This window comes from Colossoma macropomum, unplaced genomic scaffold, assembly GCF_904425465.1.
Source record: "Colossoma macropomum unplaced genomic scaffold, Colossoma_macropomum, whole genome shotgun sequence".
Taxonomy (NCBI): domain Eukaryota; kingdom Metazoa; phylum Chordata; class Actinopteri; order Characiformes; family Serrasalmidae; genus Colossoma; species Colossoma macropomum.
The window spans coordinates 14,361,769-14,375,594 of NW_023494808.1; the positions used below are offsets into that span (position 1 = coordinate 14,361,769).

The 13,826-nt window shown below is 37.1% G+C and overlaps 1 protein-coding gene across 1 annotated transcript; it reads left to right on the forward strand.

The window, feature by feature from the left end:
* Window positions 1-1,007: 1,007 nt before the first annotated feature.
* On the forward strand, window positions 1,008-11,736 carry pip4p1b (phosphatidylinositol-4,5-bisphosphate 4-phosphatase 1b). The gene is made up of 7 exons (XM_036557380.1): window positions 1,008-1,252; window positions 1,652-1,845; window positions 3,439-3,545; window positions 5,134-5,239; window positions 6,815-6,867; window positions 7,063-7,153; window positions 9,272-11,736. The coding sequence occupies exons 1-7, from the start codon at window positions 1,165-1,167 to the stop codon at window positions 9,413-9,415; spliced, it is 783 nt and encodes a 260-aa protein (XP_036413273.1). The 5' UTR covers window positions 1,008-1,164; the 3' UTR covers window positions 9,416-11,736.
* The last annotated feature ends 2,090 nt before the right edge of the window (window positions 11,737-13,826 follow it).

Consider the following 13,826-nt stretch of genomic DNA (forward strand, 5'->3'; position numbering starts at 1 on the left):
AAAAATTGCATTACCCCATTTAATAAACAGATTCAAAATGTTAAAACATTAAAAATTTATCTTAGGGAATGACAATTTTTTTAGCAAAGTGAACATGAAAGACATTTATTAAAAAAACATTTTATGAAGATTTAACCTTGACCTTTTCATTCAAAGAGAAAAATGATTCCAAGTCATTTTTACTTTTCACATTTAGACAAATCTGTACATGAAAGGGTCAAAACAACATGAAAACACTTTAACGATAAGCAATTAAGGACATATTAATCATTTAAGTAAAACTTAACCGCCAGTTTTACAGCTAGACCATTATAGCTGACAAATGAAAAAATAACATTCTAATGTATCTTTTATTAACAGTAGGCTTGTGTTTTCTGATTAAAACATTTTTCACCAGCTTTGTTGAATGTCATAATATGAGGGAGGACTACTGCAATGTGCTAAATGACAACATAAATATTTTTTAACTAAGAAAATAACATACATTACACTATGCAATAAACAAGTTTAAACTAATATTAGGTGATTTTGAATTTGTGACTTCACTATTTTAAGAAAAAATAAAAAAAACTGTAGAGTGAAGAACCCTGGTAGGCAGGGTAGGCAAATTAGAATTTGAAAACTTACTATATTGAGGCCTCAAATTAAATATTGACGACACAAATTAATATATTAACGCCTTAAATTACTATGCTGACGCCACACTTTGCTATATTGAGGCCACAAATGACTATTGACGCCACAATTTACTGTATGGCTACAAATTAAACATTGAGGCCACGAATTACTATATTTAGGCCACGAATTAATTTATTGAGGCCTAAAATTAACATTTCGAGGCCACAAGTTATGAGAAACTTAACTCATGGCCTGAAGGTATCAATTCGTAGACAACTCTTTTCCGATTTTTTTGCTTGTTCGCGAGGCTTCAGAAGGATCAACCCTCAAAAAACCTAACTGCTGAGGTCACCCAGTCACCCAGTGAGCGGCGGTGTCGCGGTCACGTGACCATGTTGTTATTTTTGTTCCTATTTCCTGCTGCCAGAATTCATGTGATCTCTGTGGCGCTTCCTGGAGTGTTGCATTTCGCTGTAGTCCGAGCATATTTCTCTCCAGTAGAAACGCCACGACCCTCGAAGAGACCCCGGCCGCATCGCCCACGGTATGGCGGACGGAGAGAGGTCGCCGTTGCTGTCAGATGTAAACGGGGCGAACGGGCTGTTAGCAGGAGATGAGCCGAAGAGACCCCACAGTGAGTAAGCGGTTAACTAGCTTAAGTGGACCGACCGTGGACAAAATGTGAAAAGAGGATGTGGGCAGCATGCGTGTTGACAGGGCAAAGTGTAGCGCCATGTGTTCCGGTGAATAATATGTGTTAAGAGTCAGGCTCAAACTACGCACCTGTGTCACTGTCCCAAAAGCCAGCAGAGCTAGGTTAACTGCTCACGTCACTCCCAGGCTTGTCTGTTCAGCCTGTTAGTTTCAGATACAGCCACTCTAAGCTCCTGTCTGTTCTGCTAAGCCTGTTTAGTAGTAATGTGCGTTGTTGTGAACTTTTATAATATTAAAAAATGTGGTCGGTGCACTTTTTAAGCCGCCTATCTTTCTCTGTGTCACTCTCTCCATCATCTCCCTCTCAACCGTCCCCAAGGTTTCCCAGCATTTTCCAATCCTCCACCACCACCTGGGTTGCTGGGTGAGGCCCCGCCACCGTACTCCCCGCTGGCCTCTCCTGATAGCAGCAGTGCCCCTGTCATCAGCTGCCGAGTGTGCCAGTCCCTCATCAGCGTGGAGGGCAAGATGCACCAACATGTAGTCAAGTGTGGCGTCTGCAGCGAGGCTACGGTGGGTGACCTTGCTCACCTTACTTTACCTTAAGATACATGGGCGTGTGTAATGACATTAAGGGCCAATCCATCGATTTTTCAGCGTTTCCACATAGGTGAATCATTGAGATGTGAATAAAAGTCATTCAGAGTGGTGTGATGTAAAATGCCACGTTCCAGAGAAACTTAACTAGTCAGAAGTATTTACAGCTGTGGTGACCAGAACCAGATGTCTAAAGAGTTTAATGCTTCTAAACAGAGCTACGGAGCTGTATTTATATGGTTATGAATATGCTGTCTTTTGCCCAAATCATTGCTTTAAGATAGATTTGAAAACATATTTTTTAAAATCCATTCTTGGTGGAGAGGTACATGCAGGGCGTTGTAATGCAAAATGGTCCCCAAAGAAAACATTTTTTTTTTACTTAAACAGTAGTTTATCACGGTCAACATTACATATAAAACCTTGTCATTTTAGAAAGTAAATAAAATGGCTATATTTTTGCATTGTAGACTTTGTGACCCTTGTATGTATGTATATCACCACCACTGTAAAGAAGTCCATTAGGTTTTCTTCAGTGCACCATTTTGAATCAAACCACTCTGAATGACTTTGTTTACATCTCAATCATTGAATTATGCTGAAATTAAAAATATCTGTTTTTTTATTTCCCTTTAAGGCAATTCCCTTTAAAGGAATACTACAGCATTTTAAATCCAGTCTTTATATGCTGCATCTGTAGCATACATTCGATTACCATAGATAAACATGGACATTCAAACACTAGCAATACAGGTCTTAGTATGAGACAGACATTATCAAATGGTCATATCTTACTTTTGAGCACATAATAGAAAACCACTTCCTGTTACTTTCACTTTCTCTTAGGTTTTCTTGTATTCACTTGTAATCAGGTAGGTGCCTGTGAGAACTTCTGCCATGCTCTGGTCCCATCTCTGATGAGGACATTTTACACACTTACAGCTTGCAGAAGAATTCATAAAAGTGTTTTGCATAAAAGTTTATTAACTAATGCAGAAACTGCCCTTTGACTTTCATTATAAGTGTGTTTTAAGTCAATGAGTTTTCTGTTCATTTATAAGTACATGTTAAAAGTAATCATCCATACACACGGATGTGGCAGATGAAGTTTAGATTAGAGTTTGAAAAACCCTGGAATATTTCATTAATTCAGGGGTGGAGAATTGTTTTGCCTTAAATTCTTCTGCATGTACCTCTCTGCTATGAATGGATTTTAAAAGATAGATTTTAGATCAAAACATTGTCTTACAACTATTGTATAATAATGTCTCAGGCATCAGACAGTGTACTAACTATTTTGTTTAGTTGCTGGTTCCTATTACCACCACTAATTCAGGAAGTTTCTGTACAATACAGTGTGAGCATTTTGCATCAGACTTCTCTGAATGACTTTATGTACAGCTTAATCATTCAATATAGAGAAATAGAGAAATTATGAAAAGCAGTGAAATTCTTCATATTTCTGTGAAGGTGGACATGCCATATTTTTAACAAATAATGGACACTGTTATTCTCAGTCAGATAGAGAGAACAATACTCAAGTATGCCTTTCTTTTTCCCTCCCACCAGCCTATAAAGAACGCCCCTGCTGGGAAGAAGTATGTGCGCTGTCCTTGCAACTGTCTCCTGATCTGCAAAGTCACCTCGCAGAGGATTGCCTGCCCTCGGCCTTACTGGTGAGGAAAAAAAAAGAGATTGGAAAAGTAGAAACAAAAGAGAGATGACGTTGTATCTTTCATTTAATTTAGCTATATTTAGCTAATTAAGCAATATTTGTTATCCTAATTATTATAGAGTTGTTCTCCATTATTACTTTAGCAGATGCTTAACATACTTCTGAAAATGTTTTAAGTTCACATCAAGTTCTTACATATTAGGGGTGGGAATCATTAGGCACCTCATGATTCGATTTGATTACGATTCAGAGGGCTGCGATGCGATTATAAAATGATTATCGATGCATCTCGATGCATCTTTCTTCTCTATACAGGATTTCTATCTTCCTACTGTCTGAGGACTTGGTAGTTTTAAAGCAAAGTATTTGTAATGATCCATAATGTAAATGTATTATGGAACATTACAAATACTTTGCTTTACATATCTAAAATATCTTTTATTAATAAATCAAATGGAAGTGATGTGGCAAGTGAACTAGAAGGCTCTCATTCAGAGACGCTGCTGCCACTCATCTGCGATAAAATGCGCTGTTACAGAGATTAAGACGAACATTTGGAGGACTATTCGCATTTATAAGCAGCGCGGTTGGTTAAATCTGCAATGAGAGACTGTCTTTCTTTAAAAAGCTGCGAAAATGAACTCGCTTCTCTTTCGAATTTTTCGAACGTTCCACCTTAAATGGTGCAGCAGTTACATTCGACGCCTAAGGCAGAATTTAAGGTGGACCGGGAAAATTAGAACGAGAAGCTGGCGAATGAGAAGCGACTTCAGCCTCGTAAAACAGCCGGATGCTGAGATATTTCACAAGAAACTCTTCTAGTTTTGAAGAAAAGTTTTCTGCCGGAGATGGGAGGAAAGTGGCTAACGCTAAAACTTAAAGCAGAGCAAAGTAAATCTGCACTCGTTTATATTGTTTAGTCTATACTAGGACATTAACACATACTGAGACATACTGGACATAACATGTTGTGGCTCCCAAGGTGATTTTACTTACAAAATGGCTCTTCTGAACATTTGTGCTGTGACTCCTGACCTAACCTGGCTTTCATGCAGAGGGAGCCGGTCGGATTTCTCGCTCATCCAGCAGTGTTTTTGTTATGTGCCGTCACAGACTGTCCGGGCGCTGCACTTACCCACTTCCTGTTCCGCCTTGCATTCCGTCAACATTACGTTATAAATTAAATATTTAGAAAATCGATTTTTGACATTAATGAATCGATTCAGAATCGTTCACGTCCGCATCGCGATGCATCTAAGAATCGAGTTTTTCCCTCACCCCTATTACATATAGTCCCTTCATTCTCCCAACAAATAAATAAGCACATTTGTAAACGTTGTATGTGAATTTAATATCCATTCACATCTTTACTGATGATTTTTATTCCAAAGTCCCTCTGATTTTTCACTACGGTGTATTTACATTGGCCAAAACTTTATTATTGTTGGGTATTGTAAAAATGTGCATAAATGACCATGTAAAGGAAAATAATTTGTAAAGCAAGATTAATGAGATTAATGGGAATTATGAGAGAAAACTGAGAATCAAGTCAGAATGTCTGTACTCACAAAACTGCGTGTCTGGCGCAGTAAGCGCATTATTAATTTAGGTCCTGTCCATCCTGGTGCAGGGAGTCCAACTCCCCAACCTACTGGAGCGAGAGTGTCCTGTGGCCACTGTGGAAACACCTTTCTGGTAATCATAATCATTATCTACTCTAATTATGTTGTTTTTAAATGTAAAAAAGCAAACACCATCACAGGCATTGTACCCTGTACCACTACAACCCCCTTCTGCCCATCCCCAAACCCATCCCACCCAAGTGAGAATAGAAAACAAGGAAAAGGAAGGAAGGGGAGAAAGTAGTAGTAGTAATAATAATAATAATACATTAATTAATAAAATTCTATCAAGTAAAATGAAAATATTATGGGGAACTGATAATAAAGGGGGAATGCCAAATGTTCTGGCCTTTTTCTGGGATTTTCACAAACAGTCTCTAGAGTTTACTCAGAATGGTACAATAAAAAAAACATCCAGTGAGCAGCAGGTCTGCAGATGAAAAAGCCTTGTTGATGAAAAGCATCTCAGAATGCACAAAATGTCAAACCATCAGGCAGCTGGGCTACAACAGCAGAAGACCACGTCGAGTTCCACTTCTGTCAGTCAAGAACAGAAAGCTATGGCTGCAGTGTGCACAGGCTCACCAAAACAGGACAGTTGAAGACTGGTAAAATTAGTCTGGTGTGATAAATCTTGATTCAGATGAGGTACACAGTTAGGGTCAGAATTTGGTATCAACAGCATGAATCCACTCATGCAACTTGCCTTGTGTCAACAGTCCAGGCTGGTGGATGTGGTGTAATGTTGTTTTTTTGGCATATTTTGGCTTCATTAATACCAATCAATCATTGGAATACCATAGCCTATTTGAGGATTGTTGCTGACCATGTGCATCCCTTGATGGCCACGATCAAGATGTCTTTTAATGGCTACTTCCAGCATGATATGAACCATATCACAAAGGAAAAGTAATCCCAAACTGGTTTCAGGAACATGATAATGTCATAGTGTTCTTCACTGGCCTTCTCATTCACCGGATCTGAATCCAGTAAAACACCTTTGGGATGTGGGAGAACAGGAGATTCACAGAATGAAAATGCACCTGAAAATTCTGCAGAAATTGCATGATGCAATCATGTCAGCAATGCCAGGAGAATGTGACCTGCCTGACTGCATTGTGCCAACTGTAAAGTTTAGTAGAGGAGGGATAATGCTATAGGGTTGTTTTTCAGGGGTGGGCCTAGGCCTCTTAGTTCAAGTAAAGGGAAATCTTAATGCTTCTGCATACCAAGACATTTTGGACAATTGTATGCTTTTAACTTTGTGGGAACAGTTTTGGGAAGGCCCTTTTCTGTTCCAGTGTGACTGTGCCCCACTGCACAAAGCAAGGTTCATAAAGTCATGGCTGGGTGAGTTTAGTGTGGAAGAACTTGACTGGTCCTCACAGAGCCCTGACCTCAACCCCATCAAACACCTTTGGGATGAACTAGAATGGAGATTGCGAGCCAGGCCCTCAGGCTTTTGCGCATAGGATGGATACTATGTTCAATACATTTTGAACTGGTGAACAAAAAAAACTAATTTATTTCTTCATTTCATTTTTTACTTACTAATGATTGAATTATGTATCTGTGATTGATATGACTAATAACTTGGTGTGGCAACATAAATTTAGTTTTACTCAAATCATATTCTTGTTTGTTTTAGTGGACAGAGTTTACAAACCGCACATTAGCCCGCTGTCCTCACTGCAGAAAAGTGTAAGTATAGATAAATTTTATGTTTTATGTGTCTGTTGTTGCTCTCTGTTACCTCTCTTGATCTCGTGTGAATGGTTACAATTACAAAGTTCATTAAATGACAAAACTTCTATATTTCAGTAATTAGTCTCATATAATAGACACCTAACATGAAGTATTGATCCCTTCTCATATCCTACTTCACCCCTTTTATAGCTCATCGATTGGCCAGAGGTACCCAAGGAGGCGGAGTTTGATCTGGTTTGTCTTGTGTTCGCTCTTCATCATTTCAACTGCTGGACTGATGGTGAGTGCTATGAAAATAAAAAGTGAAAAATTGGGTAGTCTTAAGTGTTTGCAACAATTTCAATGTAAAATGAGTCATATTTATCAAAGTTTACAATAGCCTGTATCTGGGATGTAAGAACTGTTTTTGCTTTTGACATTCTTCGACACAGTCATGTGGGTGAGGGGAAGGGATATAGATCAGCATTTTAGGATAAATGTTCACTATCTTGTTTAATTGCAGTTCACCAGTTCACAAAAAGTACAGTAAGCTCTACACCTAACTGCCCATTGATGAAGTTTGTTATTGTTATTTTAGTTGCCTACCACAGCATATTGAGTTGAAATTAAATAATGAATATGATTAATTTTAGGTTATTTCCATCCAAATCAGTTGAGCAGTGTAGGAATTACAGCGTTTTTTTATACATAGCCCCCCCATTTTTAGGGGCTCAAAAATTATTGGACAACTGTCCGCTTAGCTGTTTCATGGTCAGGGTTTGTTATTTTCTTATTTTTTGCCTGTAAGTGAGTGGAAGGTCTAGAATTGATTTCAAGTGTGGCATTTGCATTTGGAATCTGTTGTTCTCAATATGAAGTTTAACAAGCTTCCGGTGAAGCAAGCCATCATTGGACTGACAGTTCAAAACAAAACAGTCAGAGAGAGCAAAAACAATGGGTGGGGCCAAATCAACTATTTGGTACATTCTTAAAAAGAAAGAATGCACTGGTGAGTACAGAAACAGCAAAAAGCCCAGAAGATCATAGAAATCAGCTGTGTTGGATGACAAGAATTTTTTCCCTGGCGTATTTGGTTCAAAGTCAACAAACAAGAGAAGACTTCACCAGAGGGTTTACCACAAGATGTAAACCATTGGTAAGCTATAAAAACAGGAAGACCAGATTAGAGCTTGCCAAAAACATTTTAAAAGCCTGTACGGTTCTGGAACATCTTTTGGACAAATGAGACGAAGATCAGTTTGTACCAGAATGATGGGAAGAGATGAGAATGGTAAAGGATGGAGCTGCTCATGATCCAAAGCAAACCTCTTTATCTGGACGTAGTGTTACAGCATAGGTATGTATGGCTGCTATGGAACTGGTTCATTTGTATGTATTGATGATGTGACTGCTGACAAAAACAGCAGGATGAATTCTGAAGTGTGTAGCACTACTGTCTGTTCCATCTGAGCCGAATGCTTTAAAACTCATTGGACAGTGCTTCACAGTGCAGATGGATAAGGACTCGAAGCATACTGTGAAAGCAACCCAAGAATTTTAAGACAAAAAAGTGGAACATTCTGCAGTGGCCAGTCCAGTGCATTTCACTTACCAAGGAAGCATCAGCAGGGAAGAAACCCAGCTTCTGGTGATGTCTGTGAGTCCCAGACTTTGCGCTGTCATTGACTGCATCCAGATTTTTGATGGAAATACTCTCAAATTAAAGCTGAATGTCTGCACTTTGAGCTCATTCATTATTTAGTGTCAACACCAGTATGCTGTGGTAGAAAGGTAGGTAACTTTAATGTCCAAATTTATGGACTTAACTGTATCTTCGTTGTTGCATCAAAACACAACCTCACTCTCTCACATTAGTGTCTCATGCACAAAATTTTCTTAAGGGGCACAGATTCATAACTTCAGACCATGTATGATATTGCCCCAATGCTAAGCTAAGCAAGCCTAGATCAGATAAAAGCACAAGATAAAACATCTACCGTACACGTTTCAATATTGGTGTCAGAAAAGAAAAAGTGTAATCTCTAATAAAAACTAACAATGTAAGTGTAACACTTTAGTTTGTCACTTTCGCTTTAGAGTACATTCAAAGTGGTTAGCTTTATCCAGTAGAGTCATGGTGTGCTTTTCAGATTGTTTATTGAGTACCATCAAATGTCGTTTTATATGGAAGGAGCCATGTCGCCACATCCAAAGGGGTTGCTACTAGAATCTTTCATTGTCAGGAAAAAGTACAGCAGCTGCTGAGTAAGCGTGTTGTTATTACTTTTAATCGAAATATGGCTTAGTTACAGCCTTAAACCTAAGATCTAAAATATTTGGGGGACACATGTCCCTGTCACCTTGAATAGGCATTTTCATTTTCACACTCTCTCCCTCTCCCTCTCCTGTCTCTCTCTAGGCTGGTACATGGGTAAAAGCCCAACACAACCAGAGGCTCTACGTGCTCTGGGCTTTTTTCATTCTTCTAGTACTAATCAGCCTGGCCAGGGCTTTACACTGGGCTTGCCTGAAGATCAGCGAACCATTGCACAACTACTCATAAACAGAGAAACAGAGAGAGAGTAAGACAAATGAAGGATTATGGAAGGATGACAAATGATGGAAATTTTATTGTTTGAAATAATGGCATGTTTTGTGTTCAGCTTCCCCCTTTTTTAGGTGAGCATGGGGACAAATATTTAAAAAAAAAAAAAAACAGTTAAAAAGTGTAAAAGATTTTTTGTTGTGTTTATCGTGCAAACCTTCAACACATTGACAGATTTCCCATAATAGATTCTATAGTAATAGGTTCTATAGTTTCTGAAAACATGCCTGAGACATGAAACTACCTCTACCATGTTTCAGACATGCCTCGAAATGAATTTTGGTGTTTTTTTGTAACCTCCTCTATAGTTTTCCAAAGCCACAATTATCACTAATCATTATGTATAGCAGTGCGTTTTTCTTGTTTTCAATCTACTGCAAAGCAGTCCTGTATTTACCTTTGAAAGAAAATTTCAATTTGGAATTCTTCTATTTTTACATCCAAATTCCAAAGGCAGAAGCTTGTTGATACCTATGTTGAAGGTTCAATAAATTTATTTTGTGCAATATGCAAGAGGCATACATCAATACTAACTTTCAGCTGTAGAGTTGAAATGAGGGTAACAGGACACAAAAATGCCATTATTCCTAAACACCAAAGACTAATGTGACATTCTCTACTCTTGCCTAATATATGTCAAAGAAAGCAATTTGACTTTACTGTTGCAGTACATTTGTGGGACGCTATTATACTGTATCATCTCGCCTATTGCAAATTTACTAGTAGGACAAATTTTTATGTTGTTTATTTTGATAACACAGATGCCCCTTAAACCATGTCCTAAGAAACGTTCTAGCGTAGTTTTGAATGTCATGGTTTTATAATGGTACAGCCTTTAATATGAGGAATCTGTTGAATTAGGCAGAAAATAGGAATCGAAAGAAAAGCAAAGAAAAAAGCAGGTAGGAATTATTTCAGATGAACTATTAGTCTTACCCTTCTACAAATTTTAATGCAAAATCCCCATCTAATTATAGCCACAGTGAAACTGAAGCATATTAACATTACTTGAAAATAGAATTTGAGACAGTTGTTCTTGCATAGAAGGCCTTACATATAAGGCACTGCTCCCAAGCATTTTAAAGCATAAATAATCACTGTTTAATAGATACAAATATTACATTTTATATCCGAGGGTAAATAAACACAAAGACATACACTGCCTGTCAAAAATCTAGGGACACATTGTGTTTTTTTGAAAATCTTCAGCTTTTTTTTTTTTTTAGCATTTTTCAGTTGATGAAGAAAAAAATACCTGCAAAGAATTGTTTACTGACATTCAACAGATATTTATTAATAATTTGTTATTTTGCACTCATTTATGAGTATGAAGTAGAGATTGCCTAAATGATGATTAGACTGTGATCTTTAAAAAATGTTGCTAAAAGCATGCATTGAAAATCCTTTCCAAAGGTGAATAAATACCTGAAAGGGGTTGAGTGCTAAAGGGTGCTGGCCTCATAAAAAGGGAATAAAATGCCTGAGGTACTATTTGTAATGATTTGTAATGATATTATGTTATTTACATTTTGAAAAGATAGTTGTCCCCAAATTTTTGAGGGTAGAGTAAAAATGACAACAAATATGCAAATGTGCAAAATTGAATCTTAAGTTACCTTCTTTCTGGACCTTTTTTAATGAAGCACCAAAGCACATGTCACTTCTTACAATTAATCTGACATGGAAGTTGAATCACAGTGCCTATATTTATGTTTAATTCTCTGCTGTACTTGCAGTCAGTCTTAATGTGGCAGTGGCACAGACTGAGGTAATGATATTTAATGCTGTATGGTAACATGAAGTTCTTTCCTTTTTTATTCCATGTCTTAATACAGCACTGCAATTAATTTGCTGTGCAAAGTGAATATTCCTGGACTGTATAATCAAAATAATTCCATCAGTCAGCTAATCAGTCAGCATAGTCACTCCTACAACAACTGGACAACCACTTTCAATGTTTTTCTTTGAACTGGAACTTAATATTGTGTACACTACAGTCTCATATAGAAAATTAAACCTGTACCTTTTATTCTAAATGCAGAAACAACCAGTAGTTTTTTGTTTTTTGTTTTTTTGTTTTTTTTTTGGGATATAATTTGTTTACAGTGTGCAATTGTACTGTGTTGTGTTTTTTTTTTTTGTTAATAAAGATGCACTACGTTTTTGCTGTATAGCTAACACAATCCACTCTGCTCAGTGTTGATTTATTGTTGATTTGTTTTTGTACATTCCTTTGTGACTAAAAACTTTTAATAAACCCATTGCTCTGTTCTAAGAAATACACGAAAAGGAACCATTCTTTTGATTTACGCTGATGAGCCAAAACATTATAACCACTTGCCTCATATGCTGTTGTATCCACAAGACTCCACAAAGACCTCTGAAGGTGGCGTGTTGTATTTGAGACCAAGACGTTATCATCGGATCCTTAAGTCCTGTAAGTTGTGAGGTGGAGCCGCTGTGGATTAGACTTCCAGCACATCCTGCAAGCCAGGGCAACACCTTGAACTCTTCATGTTCCTCACTGCTGACCACGAGCACCCCGCAAGCCTTGCTGTTTTGGAGATGCTCTGACCTGGTCATCTGGCCCTTGTCAAAGTTGCTCTGGCATTTACACCTGTCCATTCCTCCCATATCCAACACCGCATCTAATATTTCTAAGTATATGCACATTCTGGGCACTTTTTCAAATAAGGACTTGAACTATGCATTAGCATTTTAACATTTGCATAAGATAATATCGATCTCTATCATTAGCTTGCATGCTTCAATGGGAGGAAGCAGTTGACATTTTGTGTAATAATATATTTATATACAGTTGAATGAAACGCAGATCAATAATCAGAAATCTTGTTTATTGACTATAAATAAATGCACGTGTGAGGGAAAAAAAGTACACTGTATTGCCAAAAGTATTCGCTCGTCTGCCTTCACATGCATATGAACTTGAGTGACATCCCATTCTTAATCCATAGGGTTTAATATGATGTCGGCCCACCCTTTGCAGCTATAACAGTTTCAACTCTTCTGGGAAGGCTTTCCACAAGGTTTAGGAGTGTGTTTATGGGAATTTTTGCCAATTCTTCCAGAAGCGCATTTGTAAGGTCAGACACTGTTGTTGGACGAGAAGGCCTGGCTTGCAGGTGAGTGAATGCTTTTGGCAATATAGTGTATATCTATCACTACAGAAAAACAGATATCAAGGAATAAAATACTCATTTGCAATTTTTATCACAAAATTCCAAATGTTTGATTGACGGATGGGTTATTCCACACCAACACATTGTGGATTTCCATGGAAGAATTAAAGCAAAAACATGTTCAAAATATGTAGTTCATGTAACCATGCAAAATTTCAAAACTGATCCCAAAGGTTTTTAGTTTAGAATTTTTTTTTTAGAATTTCTGTTTGTCTCAACAAATTCGAAATCATGTCTAAAATATTGAGTTCAACTGCTTACAGAATAACTGAACTAGGATTTGTTTATAAATACAACACAAAGAATTATTTTTCATTTGGGAGTTCATGTTAATAAATTCACACAGCAGATTAATACATTGAAAGTACATTACAAAATTTAAGTTCGTATATTTCTATCAAAACAGTTAATTATTCATCTGCATGCAGTATTTGAAGTCAGTGCAAAGTAGCATAATGTAACAACTAAATATCCATTTTACAAGCCTTTTTGACTATTTCGAAAAGGGACTATTTTCTTCATTTTTTTCCTGAATAAGGACCGTAAGGTCTCATTACCATATAAAAAATACAGATGTACAGATCTGTTTCATGGTTTAATAATATTTTGCAACAAAGTATAGGTAATATATTCTTCCATTTCTAGTTTTTGCATATTATTCACATTATCCAAGTAATTCTTTTATACATATGCAACATTTCAACTGCCCCTGGTCAAATAATATTTCCTAAGTGAAAATAACACATCCCTTCAGCGAACACACATATGCACACTGTATTGCACAATTACTGTTTATTTACTGAATTTAACATATTGGAAGAAATTTTTGTTCCCAATGTACTGAGCAAATAAATAGACATTGCTCACTAATGTTGTATATATTGCCATATTTGAGTTTGTTCTCTGTATAGGACTTTATTCATACAGCTGTACATTAATGGGACATACCTGTACTGATTAAAGCAGAAAGGAAAATAGGATTAGTTTCTTGAGAAAAATAGAATCAAAATATATGTTTAGTTGTGAAACCGTGTTGAATTTGTAGTGTAGCTTCAGATATTGCATACAGAAATTAATCATTCCTAGGTGTGATAGAAATGTAGGAGTATTACATACAATGTACAAGTATAATAATAAAATAAAGAAAATTGAAACCTGGCAAATATTAA